The 25506-nt window shown below is 39.3% G+C and overlaps 1 protein-coding gene across 3 annotated transcripts; it reads right to left on the bottom strand.

The window, feature by feature from the left end:
* Positions 1 to 16614: 16614 nt before the first annotated feature.
* Positions 16615 to 23462, bottom strand: LOC113177134 (serpin B9-like). Of its 3 annotated transcripts, none has more exons than XM_026381661.2 (6): positions 23295 to 23462; positions 21130 to 21267; positions 20419 to 20536; positions 18885 to 19027; positions 17723 to 17875; positions 16615 to 17019 (listed from the first exon to the last, which is right to left on the bottom strand). In XM_026381661.2, exons 1-6 carry the CDS (start codon positions 23460 to 23462, stop codon positions 16615 to 16617), a joined length of 1125 nt encoding a protein of 374 aa, XP_026237446.2. The 3 variants fall into 3 exon arrangements, with proteins under 3 accessions (XP_026237446.2, XP_077658029.1, XP_077658030.1); XM_077801903.1 differs by having other exon boundaries at positions 17723 to 17878; XM_077801904.1 differs by having other exon boundaries at positions 17723 to 17878; positions 21130 to 21246; positions 23262 to 23462.
* Positions 23463 to 25506: the final 2044 nt, after the last annotated feature.

Here is a 25506-nt window from a genome sequence, read left to right on the forward strand (position 1 = left end):
CTCCTCAAATCCATGGGAGCCTGATGGAATTCTCATGGGAAGGGTAGGGACAGGGATATAGGGAGTGGCCATTGCTGACCAGTCATTGAGTTAAAGGTTGAGACCCAGTTGGAAGCCAAATGCCTCATGACTAGTCCTAATGATTCTTTTTCAGGAATGGGGTTTCTTTATCTCACCACAAGTTGTAAAGGGATTTCATCACATCCTGGGGACTCAGATGGTATCTGGCTCCACTCCTCCCCTGGGTCAGCAGAAGTCTGAGGTAGAGATGCTGGGAGCCCAGTCTGAAGGTTGCCTAAGATCTTCAAAGTCTGAAGCTTGGAAAAACGATGTCCAGAGTTGACTGGGAGTTGAACAGCATTGAATCATATAGGGCTTCTACTGGACCAAGCTCTAGTCAGACTCTGCTAAGCCTCCTTCTCAACTAGGCCTCAAATGTGGCCTACAAAAACTACACACATGATTCTGTTTATTGTTCTCTTCCACATTAGAAGACCTGAACAAAATTCACATAGTTTCCAACATTCATGGCCAAGTCTGTAGGATGAACCCAGTCCTTCCCCTTACAGTACTTGCCCAAGAAAACTCAAGAATACTCAAAGAATTCACAACTTGTTACAGCTAATGTTTGATCAGAGGGCCTAACCTCCCTTCACCAAGCATTTTCTAAAGAGGATTTACCATCATGAATCTTTCCTCTGCCCCTTGGATACAGAATGAATTGTGCATCTCCTACAACTCAAGAGTGTATTTCTCAAGGACCAGAAAAAGTCATTCCTTTGTTATGCAATCATCAGAAAGAACAGGACCTCTGTCCCAGTCTTTGTGAGAGGAAAGATTACACTTTGTAATTTTTCATTTTCCTTCCTTGGCACTTCCTGCATCCTCCTTCCTATTAGTTCAATTTCCCTTATAAATAACCAGTCATCTCTGCACAGAGTTGAATTTGGTTAATGCTGGACCCTCTTCACTATTGCAACATATATTATTGATTAAAAACTTAAATGGTTTTATTTGTCTGTGATACAGATACTCCCAAGTCTTGGTAGAAGAGCTGTGAACGATACAAGAAGCTGGAACTTCACTGGGGACCATGTTCTCACTGGCAGGTGAGGCTTCTGCATCCTACCTGCCTCAGCCACATCTCAACTTTCCTCTTTCCACCATTGCCCATGACAGCCACCTTCCATAATATACTCTTCATAATGCAGCCTGGAAACCTTTCTAAAACAAAAATATGATTATTTTTCTCCTTTACAATCATTTGGTTGTTACCCACAGACAGGAGGCCAGAGAAACAGAAACACACTTTCTGTGATGATTAATTTATCAAATTGTTCATCATACCCAGAAATTCAGTCAACCACCAGTCTTTCTAATGCTGTAAAGTAGTTTTCAGATGTAATTAACACTTACATGAGCAGATTGCCTTCCACAGTGTGCATGGACCACACCTAATCAGTCCTTAAGAGTAAAAGACTGAGGTTGACAACCACATAATAATTGAATTGCTCAGCCATAAAAAGAAATAACCTGTCAAGCCATTCAAAGGCATCAAGGAAACATACACACATATTGCTAAGTGAAAGAGGCCAATTTGAAATGGCTGCATAGACAAATGTCTCTTGGAAAGTTAAAACCATGAAGATGGTAGAAAGATCACTGTTTTCCAGACATTGTAGGGCTGGGAGAATGACTAGGCAGATCACAGAGGATTTTTAGGGCAGTGAAACCACTGTATTACACTCCAACGGTTCATACATGTCATTATATGGTTATTCAAATTGACAGAATGTCTAAACCTGAGGTGAACACTCAGGTATAGTCTAAGTTATAATGATGTGTCTATGTATGCTCATTGATTGTAACAAATAAATCACTCTGGTGGGGTGTTCATAATGGGGATGATGTGTATGTGTGGGAGGAGGGGCATATAAATATTCTCTGTTCTTTCTGATCAATATTACTGTGAACCTAAAACCACTCTTAAAAATATAAAGTTTTCAGCCAGGTGTGGTGGTGCACATCTATAATCTCAGCAACACAGAAGTCTGAGGCAGGAGGATCACAAATTTGAGGCCAGCTTGGGCATCTTAGTGAGGCTCTGTCCAAAAAACATAAAAAGGTCTTGGGATATAGATTAGTGGTAAAGAACTCCTGGATCCAACTAGTTGCAATCAAAATCAATTCATGTCTTCATAAAAATTCTGTCTCTGCATGAAATTTTGATTTGTATCATAAGAGCAGTTCTTCCATGGGTCTCCAACCTGTCAGTATACTCAGCAGATGTTGGGCTTTTCAGCCTCCATGAGCACATGAACTAGAAACAAGAGGTTTGGTGGATCTCAAACAGTTAAAACACAGAAAAAGACAACATTTAAAAATTAGCTTCCAAATAATTAATATTGCTGTATTATGGATCTTAAAGGTCCCTCAAGGGCCTTATGTTAAAGGTCTCATCCCAGAGAGGCACTATTCAGATGTTGTGAGACCTCCTGGGAGGTCTTTGAGTTATAGTGGTTGTGTTTCTATGGGGAATAAGTTCACAGCCTCTTTCCTTGTCTTTCCTGGGTTCCTGGCCATGAGATGATCCATTTTGCTCTACCACTCAGTTCCTCCATGATGTGCTGCCTCACCATAGATCTAAATCCATAGCTGAAATAACCAAAATGGGACATCCCAAACTGAGCAAATTAAACCTTTTCTAACTTGATTACCCATGGAATATTTTATAGTAAAGGAAAGCTAAATAATACACGTATTCATGATAATAAATTATTCTGTGCTGGCTGGATTTCATCCAAAAATATCTGCAGAATTAGCAACAGATCAAGGTTTAGTAAACTTTTACCAGAGATGTCTTTAATCTATTTTAATCATCTCATCTTCCAGAGAAAACTTTTCCCTGTCACAGCCATTAATTCACAAGACCAGTGACTAAGTTCAGGACTACACCTAGTTCCCAGAGGTGGATTAACAAAGGGCATATGCAGAAGACAGTTCTTCCTAAAACGTACAAATGAATTTTTTTTTATAGTTGGATATTTTAATTGCATTTTTCTGAATAATTGATAGGAAAAGTAGACAAAAATCAGTAGGTTTGTAGGAAACTTGAACAACACTACCAGACCTTATTGTCAATTACAATTGATAGTACATTACATCCAATAGCTGCCAAACACATATACTTTTTAAGTACAGGTGATACATTCATCAAAATAGAACATGCTATATTGACTTTTCTATATTATTACCAAATTATGAGAAAGACAAGAAATTAGTAACAACAGGACAAAATATTTGGAAATCAAACACTTCTTAATAACACATGAGATAAAGAAAAATCAAAAGGGAACTTAATAGTTCAAACTAAATAATAATGAAACTATAACACTGGAAATTGGGGAATGAGGTATTATAGCTAAAACAGTGCTTAAAGAAAAATTCCATTATAAAGAAGAAATTTTTAAAATCATTGATATTTTTCTATTTTTAAAAATGGAATGAAAGTCAGATTAATACAAAAAGAATAAGGGAATAATATAACTATAGCTAAATCAATTAAATAGAAAAAATCATAGCAGACTATTAGTTATACCCAAACTGGATAACTCTGAGTAACATTGTTAAAGAAAATGATAAAGAAACACATTTCCAATATCAGCAATGAAGGACAGAACCAGACTTTATCACAAATCATACAGACACAGAGGACAGCAAAAGATAATTACAATGTTATGACAACATATTTGACAACTTACAAATAATGGGAAAAAATCTATCAAAGCACACCATGTCAAATAGAAAACAACAAGAAATAGTTCATCTAAATACTCTTATGTATATTAGAGAAGTTGAATTTGCAAGCTAAATCTTTCCCAAAAAGGTTTTTTTTTTTTATTGGTTGTTCAAAACCTTACAAGGCTCTTGACATATCATATTTCAGACATTAGTTTCAAGTGAGTTATGAACTCCCAACAAATGAATATTTATGTAGGGATTTTTTTTGCTACTTCTAACAAACTTCCCCCATCATCAACTGGTAAATCTTCAACAAACTCTCCAAGACATCAAGTTCAACAATTACATTACCCTGAAAGGCAACGATTGCCAGGTAGTAATAAAAAATACATAATGGCATTATTATAACCTTCTACTTTTACCATGTGAAGAAATACTAGCTGTTTTCAAGAAGGATTTAAGTTTCCAAGAACACATACAGTAGCATAACAAAGGGTAGATTTGGAAGCAAAAATCTCCTGTTTTTAAAGGCTAGATGTTGAAAGTGTCTTCCAAACAGGAACAGTCTGGCCTAGAAAACTTCCCCTTTTCATCTCTAATCAACCCAAGGGTCAGATACATGCATCTGAAAAGTTTAGAGATGACTAACAATTTCACTTCCTAAGTGGTTTTAAGAACAATCTCTCCTATGAATTTTAATACACAGTGTACTCAATGTGTTTAGTAACTCTACTTTTGTTATATGCTGGTAAACTCTAATATCTACATAGACTAGATGTAAATTAGGACTCACTTGTCCTTTATATACACAATTTACACAGCATAGCAAAACAACACAGTCATAAGGGACAATAGTTAATCTTGCTTCAGAGAAAATACATTGGTATAGAGCCCTTTGCATTTTCTTATAATTCTTCTCCATGAACCAGCAAAAATATATTATGCAGTGCTCATAGAAGTGTTTTGATCATTCTGTTTCCAAAAGAGAGTTATTTCCTTGTGAATTTTAACAAAAAGGTATCTACAAAATGTCTTATTTAGGACCTCCACTTTTAACACAGTTTGTGCACTTCTAAACATCTACAAAGAGGAGATGTTTCAAATAGGGACTAATTTTGACCACTGTGTACATAGTAGTGTTGAAAAAAATGTGCACATGATTTTTAACAATGGTTAATATTAAAAGCGTTTTCTAAGTAAGATCGTTGGGCATAGAATTCTTGATTTCTTCCTCTTCTTTCTCTTATGTCACATGTGATATAGGCACAGTGTCACCTTCAGAGGTGAAGTTAAAATTTCACTTCCAAAAGTCCTTTTAGAAAAATACCTTCCTATGAATTTTAACACAAAGTGTACAAAATGTGTTAGTTTACTGTCTCTACTTTTGTCATACACTGGCAAACTCTTTCACATCTAGAGTCTATCATAAAATTAGGACTCCTTTGTCCAGGATACACACAAAATATACTGTAAAGCAAAGTTAAATGAAATGCACCTTCCAGGGCAAGGAATGAGCTGAAACTTTCTAGCACATTCTAACAAGACAGCTTGTGCAGCTTCCTTCCTCCAACCTCCTGCAGCCTAGTGAACAAGTACAGACAGTAAACTCTTCAGAGGTGGTTTAACAATTCCAAACACAGTTTTTATAAGCTATTTTCAAACACTTTTATTCTAATACTTCTACTTTACAATGGATTAAGCACTTCTAAATATATAGAAAAACTAGATACTCTTCGTAATGACCTGTCCTTGATGGACACAGCACTGGTAAATAAAATTGCACATGCAATAATGGCTATAATCTGAGATACCTTTTAGTATGATTATTTTGTCCTTGAACCTTTCCTTTCTAACTTCCTTTTCTCTACTTTTAGTTCAGTGGACAATACAGGCATATGTTAGGCCTAAAGTTGGTTGAAAAATTTGTTTTGGGCCAAAATTCATTCTCAGAGGGCAAGCTTCCCTGTGAATTGCAACACAAAATATCTAAAATGTGCTCATTTAACTAACAACTTGGTCATACACTGGCAACCTCTTTAACACCTACAGAATAGATATTGCAATTCTGGACTCATTTGTCCACTATATAAACTATGTACACAGCTAAACAAAATGCACACATCATAAAGCAAACTGATGTCTGAAAATGTCCACGTGTGAACACACTAACATATTACCTTTTGCAATTGTTCCCTCCCACCTCCTCCACATCACTGAATAGGTACAGACAGTACTATACTGCTCACAGAGGTGGCTTAAGAGTTCCATTCCCAAAAGATTATTTCATATGAAATTTAGCAAAAAGATATTTCAATGTGATATTTTACTACCTCTACAATTAATGTACATTGCACACCTCTAAACATCTAACAGACTAGATGTTTGTCATAGAAACCCAATTTGTACACTTTATCCACTATGCACATGAAAGTCTGGAATAAACTACATACATGTACACAAAGTAAAACAAAACCCATAGATACAATGAACAACTCTGGCCTCATCATAAACCCATTGGCAGGGTGCTCCTGAGGACCAGCACACAACTGTGTACTACTCAACAGGGGGTTTGGCTATTGTCCCACCCCCAAAATTTTTTTCTTAAGAATTTTAATAAAAAGAAATGTACAAAATGTGTTATGTTTTACTACTTCTAATTTAAACCCAATTTGGGCACCTGAGAACATCTAGAAAATCTAGATATGTTTTTAAAAGTACTTAGTGGCAGGATATAAAATCAACACGCATAAATCAAAGGCATTTCTGTATATCAGCGACAAAACTTCTGAAACAGAAATGAGGAAAAACACTCCATTCACAATATCCTCAAAAAAAAATAAAATACTTGGGAATCAACCTAACAAAAGAGGTGAAAGATTTATACAATGAAAACTACAGAACCCTAAAGAGAGAAGTAGAAGAAGATCTTAGAAGATGGAAAGATATACCCTGTTCATGGATAGGCAGAACTAACATTATCAAAATGGCGATATTACCAAAAGTTCTCTGTAAGTTTAATGCAATGCCAATCAAAATCCCAATGGCATTTCTTGTAGAAATAGATAAAGCAATCATGAAATTCATATGGAAAAATAAAAGACCCAGAATAGCAAAAGCAATTCTAAGCAGGAAGTGTGAATCAGGCGGTATAGCGATACCAGATTTCAAACTATATTACAGAGCAATAGTGACAAAAACAGCATGGTACTGGTACCAAAACAGGCGGGTGGACCAATGGTATAGAATAGAGGACACAGAGACTAATCCACAAAGTTACAACTATCTTATATTTGATAAAGGGGCTAAAAGCATGCAATGGAGGAAGGATAGCATCTTCAACAAATGGTGTTGGGATAACTGGAAATCCATATGCAACAAAATGAAACTGAATCCCTTTCTCTCGCCATGCACAAAAGTTAACTCAAAATGGATCAAGGAGCTTGATATCAAATCAGAGACTCTGCATCTAATAGAAGAGAAAGTTGGCTCCGATCTACATATTGTGGGGTCAGGCTCCAAATTCCTTAATAGGACACCCATAGCATAAGAGTTAATAACAAGAATCAACAAATGGGACTTACTTAAACTAAAAAGTTTTTTCTCAGCAAGAGAAATAATAAGAGAGGTAAATAGGGAGCCTACATCATGTGAACAAATTTTTACTCCTCACACTTCAGCTAGGGCCCTAATATCCAGAGTATACAAAGAACTCAAAAAATTAAACAATAAGATAACAAATAACCCAATCAACAAATGGGCCAAGGACCTGAACAGACACTTCTCAGAGGAGGACATACAATCAGTCAACAAGTACATGAAAAAATGCTCACCATCTCTAGCAGTCAGAGAAATGCAAATCAAAACCACCCTAAGATACCATCTCACTCCAGTAAGATTGGCAGCCACTATGAAGTCAAACAACAACAAGTACTGGCAAGGATGTGGGGAAAAGGGTACTCTTGTACATTGCTGGTGGGACTGCAAACTAGTGCGGCCAATTTGGAAAGCAGTTTGGAGATTCCTGGGAAAGCTGGGAATGGATCCACCATTTGACCCAGCCATTGCCCTTCTTGGTCTATACCCTGAAGACCTTAAAAGAGGGATACTGCCACATCGATGTTCATAACAGCACAATTCACAATAGCTAGACTATGGAACCAACCCAGATGCCCTTCAATAGATGAATGGATAAAAAAAAATGTGGTATTTATACACCATGGAGTATTATGCAGCACTAAAAAATGACAAAATCATGGAATTTGCAGGGAAATGGATGGCACTAGAGTAGATTATGCTTAGTGAAGCTAGCCAATCCCTAAAAAACAAATACCAAATGTCTTCTTTGATAAAATGAGAGCAACTAAGAGCAGAGCAGGGAGGAAGAGCAGGAAGAAAAGATTAACATTAAACAGAGACATGAGGTGGGAGGGAAAGGGAGAAAAAAGGGAAATTGCATGGAAATGGAGGGAGACCCTCATTGTTATACGAAATTACATATAAGAGGTTGTGAGGGGAATGGGAAAATAAACAAGGAGAAAAATGAATTACAGTAGATGGGGTAGAGAGAGAAGATGGGAGGGGAGGGGAGGGGGGATAGTAGAGGATAGGAAAGGTAGCAGAATACAACAGTTACTAATAGGGCATTATGTAAAAATGTGGATGTGTAACCGATGTGATTCTGCAATCTGTATTTGGGGTAATGGGAGTTCATAACCCACTTGAATCTAGTGTATGAAATATGATATGTCAAGAGCTTTGTAATGTTTTGAACAACCAATAAAAAAAAGAAAAGAAAGAAAAAGAAAAGCTAACACCTAGGACAGTTGGCAGCCTGCATTTATGTAATTGTGGCCTCTATAAGCTCTTACAGTTCCCAGAATTATTCTCATCACACTGCTTGTGAGTTTTCTTCTTTCAAAAAACTCCAAATTCTTTCATGAAAGTCTTAGCAGAGAATAAGAGGAGAGAGGGAAAGATCACGTCCCTGGTCAGAAAGCTCCTGACCATGCCTTATCACTTCTCAGTTGCTGTCGCACAAATGACACTTTACCCCCAAGCTAGAAGCCTGTGTCACCCTTTGACTCCCATGTCTGCCGATTCCCAGGTGTCTCAACCTCCACTCATCCTCATCCCTCATGAAAGATCCCATTTTCTCTGTTGGACATATGATGATATTCTATTCAACCTCACATTTTGGCCACAGTTCAGTGTAGAATTTTATTGCTCTCTCTTTTTAAAATTTGTTCTAATTGATTGTACATGACAATAGAATGCATTTTGTCACATCATACATAAATTGAGTTTGACTTCTCATTCTTCTGGTTGTACATGATGTAGGCTCACACTGGTTGTGTACTCATATATGCACATAGGTTTTTAGTGTCTGATTCATTCTGCTATCCTTCCTTCCCCCATACCCCTCCCCCTCCATTTACTGCCATCTGCCTAATCTGAAGTATCTCTATTCTTCCCCAGCCCCCTTACCCCATTGTGAATTAGCACCCACATATTAGAGAAAACATTCAGCCTTTAGTTTTGGGGGATTGGCTTATTTATTTAGCATATTCTCCTGTTCCATCCATTTACCCACAGATGCCATGATCTCATTCTTCTTTAAGGCTAATATTCCATTGTGTATATGTACCACACTTTCTTTATCCATTCATCTGTTGAAGGAAACCTAGGTTCATTCCATAATTAAGCTACTATGAATTGAGCTGCTGTAAATATTGATGTGGCTACATCACTGTAGTATGCTGGTTTTAAGCCTTTTAGGTATAAACTTAGGAGTAAAGTATCTGGTTCAAATAGTTGTTGCTTTCTGGTTTCTGAGGAATATCTATTTTACTTTCCATATGGATACAATTTGCAGTCCCATCAGCAATGTGTGAGTGTACATTTTCCCCCACATCTTTGCCAACATTTATTGTTTATTGTGTTTTTCATAATTGCCATTCTGACTGGAATGAAATGAAATCTTAGAATAGTTTTGATTTGCATTTCTCTAATTGCTAGAAATCTTGAACATTTTTGCATATAATTGTTGATTGATTGTATTTCTTCTGTGAAGTGTCTCTTCAATTCTTTAGATCATTTATTGATTGGGTTATTTGTTTTCTGGTTTTAAGTTTTTTGAGTTCTTTATATAGCCTGAAGGCTAATGTGGACTGGGCATGTGGCTCAGTGGTTAAAAGTGCACCTGAGATCAAATAAAAACCCTGGTAGAAGAATAAAACAAATATAAATAAATAAATAGATAGATAGATAGATAGATAGATAAATAAATAAATTTCAAAAACCCATAGAAAACTAGATCCTGGTTTTATATCCAGAAGATTAAATTATCATTTTTGAAAATCTGCAAATAATTCCTCTTAATTATAGCCAGCATAATTACACATCCATTTCCCTTTAGGACATCCATCCTTCACAAACCTACAACCTACTTAGACTCTCTGCAACTTGTTTAAAGCTTTAGCTTTTGAGCTTTTGGTCTATCTTTCTTCCCATTTTGAAACAATTCAGTCATTTTACTTTAGGACAAACATCATACTTTACATACAAAATATTTCCTCATTCAAAAACACTCTCTAAAAGATATATCCTCATCCTTTTAACTTTCTTTGTATCTCCCCCCACCACCACCACCACTCTCCAACTTTTTGTTTGAAATAAGAGAAAAGGTTGTTCTGCCTTTTTTATCTCTTAAATTTACAGGTTGAAACAAACCATATAAAATCTTTAAAATTTAGACAATTTCCTTCTTTTTAATAAGAAACAATACTACGTTTTTCAGTATCTTCATCAAAATGCACATTAAGATCTTTTTCCCTTTATCTCTCTTTCTGTATAGATTGGCACATGTTAATTTGAACATTAACTCTTAAAAGCCTTTTTTTTATTGAACCCAGGGACACTCAACTACTGAGCTACAAATCCGAGCCATTTTTATATTTTATTTTGAGACAGGGTCTCAGGAAGTTCCTGAAGTCCTTGCTAAATTGGTGAGGCTGGCTTTGAACTTGCAATCCTCTTGCCTCAACTTCCCTAACAACTTGTGTTACAAGTAGGTGCCACAGTACTCAGTAAAGCCTTATTTTTAAGTAAATATGCAAGGAAGAGCAAAAGTAAGTTGTTTTCCTATATACCAATCATTTATAAAAATGCATTTAATAGATATTATTATCAGGAAGCTAAGACTACTTGAATTTACATTTAGCAATTGATTTGTCATTGTTGTAATATGTAAATGGTTCAGATGTTTTATCTTCATTTATAAGCATTTACCATCTTATATTTACCTATTGCCCAATTTTATTACTCATGGAAAACCAAGATATCAGACCAGCATAGTCAATACCTTATTTCTTGGTCAAACATAAAAGTTGAAATTGTATTTAAAACAGAAAGCAAAGGACATTGCATCTTAAACACCTAACAGAGATAAATATAATCCTGAATGGCCAGCAACCTGGGAAAAATAATTAAGAATTTTAGACATTTTAATTATTTATTTATTTTGTGTATGGGTGGGTACTGAGGAGTGAATTCAATGGCACTACGCCACTGAGCCACATCCCCAGCCCTACTTTTTTATTTGAGACAGTATTTCATTGAGTTGCTTAGTGTCTTGCCTTTGCTGTGGCTGACTTTGAACTCAAAATCCTTCTGCCTCATTCTCTGGAGCCACTGGGATTATAAGTGTGAGCCACTGCTACTGGTTAATTTTAGACATTCAGAATTTTATCTTACCAACAAATTTAAATTAACTCATTTGTGAGATGTATATTCACATTGAATTCTACTTATGAGCAGAAATTATGATAATATGTACTTATTGACTTATAAAATGAGAGTTGAATAAAAATTACATTCACGGGAAACTGAATGACTGTTGTCATTTGGATATGGAATGGTACCCAAAAGCTCATGTGTTTGTTGGCTTCATTTGACCAATTTGTACCAGTTTTATTCATAATGATAGATTTAATAGCACTACAAAACTTATTTTATTGTTGTTCTTGATGGAGATTAAGATGCCTTGAATTGGGTAGGGGATTGTGTACTTAGAAAGTAAGAGCACTAAGTAATTTTCTACATTTTCTTTTTCTCTTTAAATTTTTCATTCAAAAGATCTTTTATATTTTATTCAAGAGAACATTTTACTGTTGTAAAATCATGCTATGGTGGTCTAATTGTTCATAGGATCTCCCAAAATAAAGGGATTCTGGAAGGTTTTCATGGAGGATAAACTGCCATCATATGATGCAAACTGTGCTTCTCTGTGATACTGATAACACAATACCATTCAATGCAGCGTATACAATAATGTAAGTTAGTCTAAAAAGTTGAACCTAATTTCTGATATTTCCATTGTTTGAAAATACACATGGAAATAAAACACTATATGCTTACAATGCACCTAGAACTTTTTAATAATCACCTCTTTTTTGGTTTTGGAATCTTTACATTAGTATTTTCTCATTTAGTGCCCTCTTTAACCAGAATCTCATAACTCTTTCATTTTTGTAATAACATTTAATTTACTTATTTTTCATATAGTAGCCCTGCTACAATAGAATATAGCATCTTATATATGATAGGAACTAACAAGGAAAATTTCCTTTAACTCCTTTTTTATATTTTATGGTAAGTAGCAACAGGAAAATGCATTTATAGATCATTTCTAGACAAATTGTGAAGCTAATGACTGACCTGTTTTTGCCTATATGCAGTCTCTTTGTTTTATTAGCAGTGGGCATCATGGTCTGTTAAAGAGGAAAGAAAATCATCATGCTGCGTTTAGTTGCATCCATATATTACATTTCTGTATTTTTTGTTGTATTGTAAAAAAATTTCATAATCAACAATGTTGTGATGTTATAAAACAAATAAAAACAATCAAACAAATTTAAAAAACAAAAAACAAGACATTAAGGCAGAATGTACTTCCAGATCACATCAGGAACAAACAAGATATCCCAGTATCTCAAAGACTGTGACAGGTCATTCAGTAGGATGTGGCCCTGTAAATCAAAGGACGTTCTCTTGAGAGTCCCCCAAAACAGAATTTCTTCTGCCCAAGTACTTAGTGTAGGCTGTGTTCCCACAAATGCCCAGAAGTTCTTCTGTCTGCCTTTGATTTATCAGAAAAGGGTAAAGAGAGACCTAGAATCTGAGAACCAGCTGCTCATATTATGAGGGGGGTGGGGGATGAAAGAAAATGTTCTTAGAAGATCATGGCCAAGGGCAAGAGGGAGCCAGTGTTGGACTCAGAAGAGTGCACAGGAAGAGAGGCTCTGAAGAAAGTAAATGGACATGAACTACCACTTACCAGAAGCTGCAGTTAAGACAGAGACCAGAAGATAAAGGTGATGGGTCTCCCCAGCTGGTTCCCTCAGGGGTGAGGGAAGGAAGATCCTTAATGAAAGGGACATAGATGGAGCTTGGGGAGCAAGAGAAGAAAGTGGAGTCAGTAAAGGGGGGTATGGTTTTACTGGTTTAGGAACCAGTTGCCTAGAACAGTGAAAGGAAAAGACAAGCCCAGGGACTAGGGTGTTAAGTAGCTAGTCAGCCATGATGGGTGAGCAGAGCAGGGACAGGAAGGGAGGCTGAAACTGAGGCTGGCCAAGGCCCTGAAGGATGGGTGAGACTCCCCTCTCACTCCCCCCATAATTTGATGATGGCAGAGACAGTTTGGACCCAGGACCCTGTGGGCTGCAAGTCTCCTAGCCCAATCTTGCCCATCCCAGCTGAGGACAATGCCGAGGACTCTGAGGACGTGGCACCTTTGGGAGCACCATGTGTGGCCTGGATGGTGCTCATTGCACAAAGGCTGGCCAGGGCTTTCAAGGCCCATGAAGGCGCATGGATACTCAAGTGCTTGTCCACTTGTTAGGCATCAGAGATGAGCCGACCTGGGCCCTCAGTGACCGCTAAGTGCTGGCTACTGGAGACCACACTGTCCAACAAGGCAAAGGCCTTAGCCACACTGAAGGGTGAGAGAAGCCCCTGAGGAAGGCAGATAGAACCGTTAGCCAACCTCAACCTCTTCCTTCTCTACCACAGAGAACCAGAGGAACATACCCTATTTGGCCACTGGGAAATGCCCACCACCTGTTGGGACGATTTAGTGCCCTTTGGTAGACGAACTGTGTGTATAGTAGGAAAAAGCTGCTCTCAACAATGCCCTCCGGCCCCCACTCCCCTTGCACTAAATACATCTGCTGCAAAATAATTAAGCACAAAGGGGGAGTCTTTAACTCTAGAAAGGACCAGTGAAGCTTAGCCAGTGAGGGGGCGGGGCAGGGAGGTGGTGGGAGAGGACTAGTGGAAAGGAAGGGTTTCCTAAGGAGAGGATGGCACTGTAGTTTGGATCTGGGATGTCCCCCAAGGTCCATGGGTTGAAGGTGTATTCATCAGCCTGTGGGGATCCTGGTAGATGGGGGAACCTTTGGAGGTGGGGCCTAGTGGAGGAAGTTAAGCCATGGGTGGTGTGTCCTGGAAGGGAATATTCAGGACACCAGCCACCTCCTCCTTTGCTTTCCAGGCCACAGTGAGTGAGAATCTTTGCTCCATCACTTACTGCCACCATGATGAACTGTCCTGACACAGGCCCAAGAGCAACCAAAGAGGCCAACCAAGCCTGAAACCTCTGAAACTGTGACCCACGATAAAGGATCCATCCTTTCATGTTGATTATCACAAGTACTTTGTCACAATAATGGGAAGCTAACTATCATTGGTCACAACTGTGCAGCCCCAGAGTAAAGGCAGAGCATGGAATAGTTGGAAACTGCAAAAAATTCTATGAGGCTGGAGTGAAGGATTGATATTGAGAAATGGCAAAGGGGGATAGGAGAAAAGGTTAAATCAGGAACTATCTGGTTAGCTCTCAAAAAAGAGATTAATCTTTATCCTAAAAGCAATGGAAAACTATCAAGTCTGATCACCAGAGGGGGGACCCCCTTAGCAGGAATGTAGCTGAACCACTTATTCTAGGCTTTTTGTAATCAGCTGTGCGCCTTTGTGTTAGTCAGCTCTTCATTGCTGTGGCCAAATCATCTGACCAGAATGACCAGGAGAAGGAGATTTCCTTTTGGCTCCCAGGTGCAGAGTCGCCATCCATGGTTGACCAGCTCCAGGGCTCTGGACCAGGGATAAGGCAGAGCATCCAACACCATGGAAAGAATCACCTTTTGTGTGTTCATGATTTTTAAATAAAGAAAAAAGAAATAAAAAGTGTGCGTGAGGATATGCAGAGAAATTGGAATCTCATACATTGCTGGTAGGAACGTGACATGGGTTAGGCACTGTGGTTGGTGGTTCTTCAAAAGTTAAATAGAATTATCTTATGAACAACAATTCTATTCCTAAATCTATATATACACAGAACAGTGTAAATAGGTATTCAAGCAAATTCACATACATGCAATTTCATATCAGAACTACTAAAAAAAACACACAAGGGGGTAAAAATCCAAATTCCCATCAATGGATGAGTGAATAAAACAATTGTGTCATATTTAGGTACTAAAATATTATTCAGTCATAAAAAGGAATAAAATACTGATACAGCCACAATAAGACTCAACCTAGAACACATCACACTAAGTGAAGACACAAAAGGTAATATATTTTATGATTCAGGCTATATGAAATATGCAGAACAGGGAAATCCATGGACACAAAAAGCAGAATCATGGTTGCTAGTGGCTGGAGGGAGGAAGGGATGAGGATTCACGGCTTAGTGGATACAGGTTTTTCTTGGAGGCAATGAAAACCTTTGGGCACACAGTAAAACTTGTGGTTGCACAACACCTTTGAGCCATGTATTAGATGGCTCTGGACTGTGAAAATGTGAATGTCATTGGGATAAAAATATCTAAAAGGAACAACAAATTTGGTGATGTTCAACAACTAAAAAATTACTACAGAGGTCATATAGGATCAAATTATTTATTACCACACTATAGCATTTAGAATATAATCACAAATCTTGGAGACTTTCAGGCCTAATCCAAACACTAATAACTAAGTAAGCAATGCAACTATCATGGGCACTTATTGTGAAAGTTCAAAGATGTACATCTGATTATGGAGAATGGGAAAACGTGTTGAAGAAGATGACATTAATGGAACTTTAAGGACTAATGGCATGTAATTGTTTGGGTTGGAGGTAGAGAAATGCAATACCACCAGGCAAGGTGTCCTAGCTGCAATGGGGGTACGTGGTAGTTCAAAGCTATTCAACTGTCCAATCTGGTTGTCATAGACACTGTATAAATTGGGAACACATATTAAAGAGCAGGTGTCAAAGGACCATAACTCTACAATGGTGATTGGTGAATGTCAAAGGTAGACAAAATGTTCATTAAAGTTTGTTTTTTTGGTTGTAGATGGACACAATATCTTTATTTTCTTTATTTTAATTTATATGTGGTGATGAGAGTGTAGCCCTAACTTGCTAGGCAAGTGCTCTACCACTGAGACACACCTTCCTTGAAGTACCAGGAAAGCACAGTATAAGTAGAAGGAATTGCATGGGGAATGAGATAGAAATGTGTCTGAGGCCATCTGGGGAAAGTTTGCAAGCTATCCTATGCAATCTGTACTGCACTCATCCTAATACAACAGGGAATCAGGACAGCCTATTGGCCATGACCCTGGTTCTGTGGTACAAATGAGTGGGCAGTATGAGGACAGCTGAGTGTGGTGTATCATGAGATCACACTGGCAAGTTGTTCAGAAGGCTTAGGACCCTGCCCTCATTTTTCCACTTGGTGTTCAACTAAAGGCCCAACCTTATGAACTGTAGTGAAAATTTGGGGACATGGAAAAAGGGAAATTCTCCATGGAGAGGAAGTGCAACCCTTAGGGAGATGAGAACCTGCCACAGAACAGAACAGTGTTGGTTTCATTATGCCTGATGAAGAAAAGGAAGGGGTGGTCAGCACAGAATGTTGGTATAAGTGATAAGCAGAATGGCACTATGTTTACGGCTGTGGCTGCCGCAGCCTCAGTGCCTTCTTCATTCACCTCCACGACACTCCTGTGCACAACCTTGGACAGACACAGGTCTGTCTCAGTTGACATGGCAGACAAGTCAGCCTGGCCCTGTTGAAAGGCATCGACCATTCCCAGATGCTGAAGTACAGACTTCATGTCATAATCCCCCTGCAGTTTAAATCTCGGAAGGAGAACTTCCACTTCAGTATTATGCAAAGAGGCTGTCTTGGTCCAGGCTATGAATTTCTCAAAAGTCAGGTTATTTTCCACCTGAAAGACCAGAATTACAGGTTCATATTCAGACTATGGTGGGTATCGACAGACACACAGACATTTCCATGAACATTCCTTGTTGACTGTCCACATAGGACCAGCAGTGCCTTCAGCTGCCCAGAATCTTGTGAGGGATCTGGCTTGTCCACCACCCCACGTGCTAGCTCATATATATTTACCTGCAGGAAGACTGTGGCTGTCCCTCCTTATCCATCCACTAGTAAGCCATGTTTATTTGTGAAAAGCATCTATGCCTAGTCAGTGGTGCTTTTCTAGTGGTATTTGTTGCTTTGAATGAGGCTTGGTTTTTCACATGGTAAACCATTGCTGGCAAGCCAAAGAGACTGGGCAAAGGAAGGGCTCTCAGTGTGAGCCTCTCCAGGAGAGGGACAAGTGCCTAAGCTGGAATGAGGCACTGTTTGTGGAAATTCATCCTCACAGGTAGGAACCTGGACAGAGGGAAAGCCCATGGGAGCTGCTCTGCTCCCAGTGACCCTTTATGTCATCACAGGGCACTGCCACCATTGAGAGAATGGTTGACGCTCTTGCAATAGGGATCATATCACAAGGAAGCAAGGAGGACAGGGCTGGGCCATTTGGGCTCTTGGGTTGGAGATACTGTGAAAGAAAGGCACAGGGTGTGCTCACTTCTCCCCACAGAAATTGTGAGTTCAAAGGAGTGCAGCCCCTCCTAACTCACCACACTGAGGTCCACGTCCTCATCTGGGAGCAGGATGATCATGCTCAGCGTCTTGCCAGCATAGGGCAGCTCCAACACCTGTGTCTGGGCCTCATGGATGTAGACGTAGTTAAAATAGGCTTTTTTCCTCATCATCTGCACTGGCCTTTTCTCCTCCTGAGGGGAATGACCACATGAGCACAGCATTTAAAACAGTATGAAAGGAGAAAGAAAACTCTCAATTCTTCTGTGGTCCAGCACTGCTAGAAATTAATAAATAGTTGTCTGAAACATGCCTTATAAATAAGGGGAGGAGATTAATGCATACAAGCTTCCTTATTGCATTACATGGCATCTTTAGGGTTTACAAAATTAAGCAAAGTATTCTAATATCTGTTTTACTTAAACTTATAGCTCACAGTTAACCAGGGCCGTTGCAGTCATTTTTAATAAGAAGCTGCAGATGCTGAACCAATAATGATAAATTATGAATAACAACAATTCAAGTGTGAGATTATTTTTTTAAATATATATTTAATTGTATTTGGACACAATAACTAGTTTTTTTATTTTATTTATTTTTATGTGGTGCTGAGGATCAAACCCAGAGCCTTGCACATGATAGGCAAGTACTGTACCACTAAGCCACAACTCCAGTAACTAAATACGAGATTATTTTAATTTAACAAATAATAGATGGAAAATCTGGGGCGTACCTTCATGGTACACCACTTGCTTAACATGCAGAAGCTCTGAGGTTGATCCCTCATTGCACAAAAATGTAAAAACAAAACAAAAATCCTGATTCAAGACATGTGTTTTCATATTCCTTCTTTGTACTCTGTCTCATGGCTGATATATATATTTTACATGCATACATATATCACCTCTTTTTTGCTCTTTATCTAAGCAACTGTTGTCTATAGGAAGATATTTGTGTCCAGAATAAGGTTAAACCAATACATGTAGGATACTTCATCTGAGGCAGTTAGAGTGCTAATAGGCTAGAAACCATAATAGACACCAAGTATTATTTATTCAAATCACTTTTCCACTGAGATTAAAATTCATTAAGAGTGATAATAAGTTTGAAATTATCATTAACCATTTATGCTTTTACAAAGTTAAATTTTCTATTCAATTTCTTCATCAGACTAGCATAATTTTTGAAGTCTCTCCCTACCTGGTTTACTTTGAAAGGCATTTCTTTCGTGCTTGATTTGTTAAATGTCCTCTTCCACGTTCCTTGGAAGTAGATGGCATTGACAAGAATCAGCCTGACCTGCTCATCAATCGAGCCCATTGGTAGCAACTCTGAAATTTTACCTTTTAAGAAAAGCAAAAACACTGTCAGTTACTTTTTTTGAATCTGTGGTGAATAAACATGAAAATGATGTCTTGGAGATCCAAACATTCTGGTTTCAAATGTGCTGAGTTTGGATGATACGTATAAAAGTAAAAAATCCCAGCTATGAGTGGTATTCATGATGGCAGACACTGGAAGAGCCACCAAGTTGAAGATAGTGAAAGACTTCTATGTCACTGGAGGAAAGCAGGTTGGTAAAAAGCAGAAACTTGACTCCAGGTTGGAGAAGAAGACAAGCAGCAAAGCAGAGAGGGGCTGGGTAGGAGCTGACATTACCTGCTGTGGGTAAGAGGAGCGTCAGGTCTAAGACCCTGTGGACAGGCCCAGTTCTAACATTGTACAGCTACCTGCAACATTACTGAGGCACACAGAATTGTAATAGCTCCAGAGAAGGGACATGGGAGGAGTTTCTAGAAACTACAGAAGAGATATTATGATTGCACCTCCTCCTGACACCTGGAATCCCTGGAACAGGTAATAATTTGGGTAGGTGAAGATATGTCCTTTCCCTGTATATCAAGCGGTATGGTTCCAAGGAACTAAGAGCATCCCTGCTAATTTACTGACTCTAGAGGGCATAAGAAGAAAAAAATCCAAGAAGAAATAGTGGAAAGTACTACCTCTAGTTTTTACTATCTCATTTGTTAGCAGAAATAGGGACATTCCTAGTGGTGTATAAGTGCCTGGATGGTTCAAACATCAAACCATTTTGATCTAGAGGATCAAGGTTAGAACTTGTCACACTCTAAAACAGAAATGAGTATGTTTTAACCTCACAAGCAGGGTGTTTTCAATCTGTGGAATGGATCAGCCCTGAGAGAGGCTCTGTAGTTGACTAATCAAGTCTAGGCTTCTCAAATCTGATGAAGGGTGCTTAAGTGAGAGATAGGAAAGAAGAAGTAGGAGAAGTCATCTTAACATGTAAAAGTGGGAGAAGTGAAGTCCAAACAGACCTCCAGGAAGAGGAGGGTCAAGGGCATGACTTGGGAAGATCTGGCCATTGATCTGTTCCCATAGATGAGAGTCACCTGCTGTGTGTAAAATACAGGCCAGTGACATGTAAAGTATTATATGGGAAATCTGACTCACAAGTTTCTGTTAACACTTGCATCAGCCACTCTGGCCCTGGGAAAACAGACAGCATTAATTCTCTGGTTTTTAAAACCTGTGCACTGATCAGATCTTCTGTGAGCCACTAGGTTCACAGGCACCAAGAGGCTCAGCCAGGCAACCTTGCTCTGATGGTTCTGCAACACCAGTGACATTAGCAGTGAGGAGGAGAGGTAGAGGAGAGAGGAGAGGAGAACAGAGGTGGGGTGGGAGGAGAGGAAAATAACTTATAAATTCTGACCTTCCGTCTCTTTTGAGACCCAAGTATTTATATGCTCCCTGGACTTCTCTGTAGCTTCAGCAAAGGACAGCAGCTCCAGCTCCGCATGGTAGAACTGAAGACAGGACTCCTTAAATGTCTTTGGAGAGAAATAGTTCAAATTGTCAGGTTGCTCAATAAAATGACAGTGAGCTTCAAAGCATTCTGAATGATAGCTTTAGGCTATTCTTAAAATTAAAAACATGATCAAATATTAAGCTACTTGATCGTGAAACATTTTAGTTTGTAAGGAGATATTTTCTGAGCTTAGAAAAACCAGAGAAAATAAATGAAATATTAGATATTGCTAAAATTGAAATAATACAAATTATGATTGTAGATATGGGGTCTTTATAAAAAATAGTTTACTGTGAGTTTCTCAAGTTCTCTAGAATATTGTTCTTTTTTGTTTGGTTGGTTTTTTTGAGAGTTTTTGCAGTACTGGGGATGGAGCTCAGGACCTTGAGCATGCTAGGCAAATGCTGTACCACTGAGCTATGTCCCAAGGCAGTTTTCCATTTTGTTTTCAAGACAAGGGTGTCACTAGGTTGCCCAAGCTGGCCACTAACTCTCCATCCTCTTGCTACAGCCTCCCAAGTTGCCATTCTGCCTGGACTCTAGGGTCTCTCTTCTGGGTTGTATATCACCAGGTGTTTTAAATACAACTTTTATTGTTCTGCTGACTCAACTTACTGAGAGGAAATCACAGGTCTTCTCTCCAAAGAGCCTGTTGGCTGTTGTAAGCAAGTACTTTGACCCAGGCTTGTTCACTTGGGTGAGAAGCATCTGGAAGCCCTTATGGATGTCTTCCTCTGTGTTTAAAGACATTGCCTGTGAAGGAAAGCAAGAAAACACTCTCAGTTTTGAACTTGATCTCCACAAGAATTTTCAAGCAATATTCTTCTCAAATACTGCATGAATTTATCCTTTGAGAGGAAGTTGATTCTAATTGAGAAGTGACACTGGTGGGATAGGTGGAGAGAGGGGCCAGGAAACTGCTGAGTAAGATACGGGTTTTGTACCTGCACAGAGCTCTCTGCATAGTTTATAGATGAGCAATATTACAAAACAAAAGGGGCAAGAGAGATTCAGAAAAGGGACTATTCTTGAGTCCTGCATCCCACAGACACCATAAATTTGTCAGAAATAGAGAATAACTTGCCTTTATTTATGTAAAAAATGATGTAGTTCAAAATACTGACATAACTTGCATCTATTTATTTACAAAAAGATGCAGTTCAAAAAACTAAAAATCAAAAAAAAAATTGGACAGGAATGCAATCATCATGATAATAGTTAAAAGGAAGTAAAAGTATACAATGAGTAATATCATTAATAAGAATAAATTAGTTTTTAAACAGTATCCTAGAGAGAGATAATATATGTATAATATATGATACTTTATATTTCAATAAAGGTGTCATATTACATCACAAGAAGAGTTTCATTTGACTCTGAAATACAGAAATCCCACAGTTTATATTTAATGACCTCAATGTAGGAAACTAAAAATCAACAACACTACAAATAAAATACCAACAACATGGAAATTAACCTACTAATTATTAAAAACAATTTCTTAAGAAATAACTCTCTTATGTAACAAATAACTAACATATTGTCTATTTTTTTCTTTAGATTTACTCAGCACTAGCTTTTGACATTGCATAAATAAGTGACAGAGCAACACAACTTTGGGACTCAATCTTAAATGTTAGTATTGAAAAAAGCTATAAAACTATTTTTTCTAGGATTTGTCAAATTACTTCCATTTCCCAACATAATTAAATTTAAATGACATTTATTTTTTCAGTCTTCCAGTTGGTCAACATACATGCTTTCTTTGTTAGATATTAGCCAGAAAATATGAAGAAAAGTCCTGTCGCCTAGCAAAGAGATTCAAACAAATTGCCAAACCTGTTGTATCAGCTGGACTGCCCTCTAATGGACTATATGAGGTATTCAGCTAATAGGTCAATATGACTTGGTTTGACAATTAAATTCAACAGAAAATATATAAACATCTTATATCCTACACAAACTGAAGTTTCCTGAATAATTTAAAACCAAAAATAAAGACCTTTTAGTAAATTAATTTTTACCATGGAAGAAATTGGCAGAATGAAAATTCTACAAGTAACCAATTTGAATCATTTTGGAAATTGGTAATGAAAGTTTATGTAGTTTCAGTCTTTTCAACCTTGGAGGCAGATCCTAAACAACAGTAGTAACATGCAGGAGCAACAGGCATAATGTAACAACAATTTTTGTGAATATTTCTGTATTAACACAATCATATTTTTGTTAGTCTATTCAGTCTACAGATGTTTTCTTATGCATAAACATGAGTCACAGTGGACACATGCTGAGTAGCTCATATCTGTTAAGTCTCTTGTCACAACAAGCATTAGAAGTTCTTTGAGTCATTTCCTCTGTGAAACACCATTTTGAGTAGCAAGTTGTTTTTCCTCTGTGGCTCATGCCCAGGCCTGAGACTTGCAGTACTGTAGGACCAGTTTACCATCACTGCCCAAACATCCCTCATCTGGGGGAGGAGCAAAGGACTGATTCCCATAAGTGAACAACTGTTCCAAGGCCAAATTTTAAGGAACTTCTTGATGAACTTAAGAAAAGTTATAAATGAAAAAGAGATTACACAGTGACCCCTGCAAGCAACCAACCACAACATCTCACTGGAGGAAACTCCTCAGCTCCCTCCCTCCCTTCCTCCTGTACCCTCTCCCTGAAATGGTCCAGGCTCACCCCTCCTTCCTCAAAAGTTCTGAAAAACCTCAAGGAGGGGATAGGAGACAAGCCTTGCAGACCAGTCCCTCCTTCTCGTTGACAGGAAAGCTTACCTGAGCCATCTGGTCTTTGGTGTTCCCCTTTGCCCCCAGGAGTACCATGGCCAAGGCAGTGGAGATGCTCAGGGGAGAAAAAAACACATTTTGTGAAGGTTGGTCTTGACACAGCATCTTCAAAACCTGGATGGCAAAGGTGCCATTTGCTTTTGGAAGAGAATCCATGATGCAGGGTCTGGGGGCAAAGAAGACAGAGAAACACAAGGAAATGGGGCTGAGGACACTGTGTGTGGTCTCTGCTTGGCTTTCATTTTTCTTGTGAATTCAGAAAATTTCTGAGTACCGGCGAAAGCCATGGGAGTAGATTAGACAAGTGAAGAAGGATTGGGTGTCTGTAGAACAACAAACTGTCAAAGAAAGGAAGAACAGAAAAGCAGGCAGAGGAGAACAGAAGTTGATAGGTCAAAGAAAGAAGAGTGAGTAGTCAAAGCCAGAGCAAGGAGGTGCTGCTTGAAGCCAGAGACAGTGGAGTGTAAACACCAATGGGCAGCACTATGCAGTGAGACCCTCTCTCACCAGTGGCTGGCCCTAGACCTTGGGAAACCTCCCTGACAACTTCCCATTTCTCAAAGATCCCCCAATCCTATGTCCAAGCAAGCCTTCAGCCCCCTCCCAAAGCATTCTACCCCACTCCACTTCTCCAGCCCCTGTGATCCTGTGCCTAGTCTGAACCACCTGGCTCCTCTCCAGAGCCTCTGACCTCCCTGACCCTGAGATCCCCAGTACCATCAGCCCCTGCTCACTAAAATGCAAATCAAGTGGGCTGGGGAGCCTCAGAAAATGGGCTCTGCCCATTAGGACCCCAGATAGACAGACACACAGAATACTGAAAGGGAAGTGCTATCTGGATTCTATGAGGTCTCCCTTAAATCTCCAGGGGCCCTAGGGATAAGCTCAAAATGTGTTTTGTAAATGGCATCCCACCTGCCTGGCCCCATCCCTTGCTGCAGTCCTCCTCTGTCACAGTCTCCACTTCTACCCACCCTGATCCTCCTGATCACCTCTGAGCTTTGGCAAACACTGATATCCAACTTAAAAGGCTCCCTACTTCATCCCTTTCACCAGGCTGCAATCACTCATTGCTCGCTTCTAGGCTCAGCACCAGGAGGCCTCTGATGTCCTAGTCTAGAGCTCCCTCCTACCCACCCTGACTCATCACTGCTAACTGTAATTCCTTGTCTCATTTATTGTTGGACCCACAAGACTGGCCACTGTCTGCAGGAAAGGTACCTGGCATCCTGATTCTAAGCACCTGCAAGTATGCTCAGGAAACAGCAAGAGCTCCATCAATCAGGGGGAAATCTCAGATAAATAAATGGTGAACTGGTTTTGAACTGGATACTGGAGATTTTAAAAGTGCAGTAAAAGGTAAGGCAGAAGTTAATCTGTGACTCCCTGAGGAGAGAGGAGACATGAGGAAATAAGGCAAGTAGGTGGGAGTGGTGTTGGAGCATGAACACCCACCAGGGTGAGGGCCAGGGCCAGAGAGGGGCAGGCAAGAGGCAAGCAGAAAAGCCAGGAGGCTGTGCAGCATCTTTGACTACTTAGAACCCTGCTGCCCTTCTCTGGGACTTGCCCTAAGCAAGGTCCTGCTGCACCATTGACCTCCATGATCTCCCAAGTAGCTGTTTCTCTAAACACAGCAATGACATTGACTTTTTAGATTGTCTTTTCTCATCTCAGCCTCTGGCATCCCTTTTCCCAGTGGTGGCCTGGGGTTTCTAAAACTTGCCTTTGTCCACTGTCACTTCAGCCCCTGCACAGAGAAGTCCTCACCTTCCACCTTCCACACAGTCTCTCCCTCAGGTCTCAGTGCTGCTAGCCGGTGCTGACTTCTGAATCACAGGAGGAGGATCTACAGCTGTGCCTCTCTCAGGTCCACTCTGGGGCCTCTGCACTCCCGGAGACCTTTATCAGGCCTGTCTTCCAATCAGCATTCACTGCCCCAGGGAAGAAATCCAGTGTGACCTGGGTCAGGTCACTAATCCTCTTGCTCTTGCTCCCTTAGCCTGGCCTCTGTCACTCACTGGTTTGCACTGGAACACCAAGGGAGACACTGGGGTGGAGTTGGGCACAGCATGTTTTCTAGAGGATTCTGAAAGTGAAAGCACTCTGAAAGTGACAACCAAAGGCAGGCTGCAAAGTCCCCTGGGAAAAACACAATGGGGACTGGGGAAGGACACAAAACCTAGAACTCTGGGCTTTTCTA

This window comes from Urocitellus parryii, chromosome 8 (genome assembly GCF_045843805.1).
Source record: "Urocitellus parryii isolate mUroPar1 chromosome 8, mUroPar1.hap1, whole genome shotgun sequence".
Classification (NCBI taxonomy): Eukaryota; Metazoa; Chordata; class Mammalia; order Rodentia; family Sciuridae; genus Urocitellus; species Urocitellus parryii.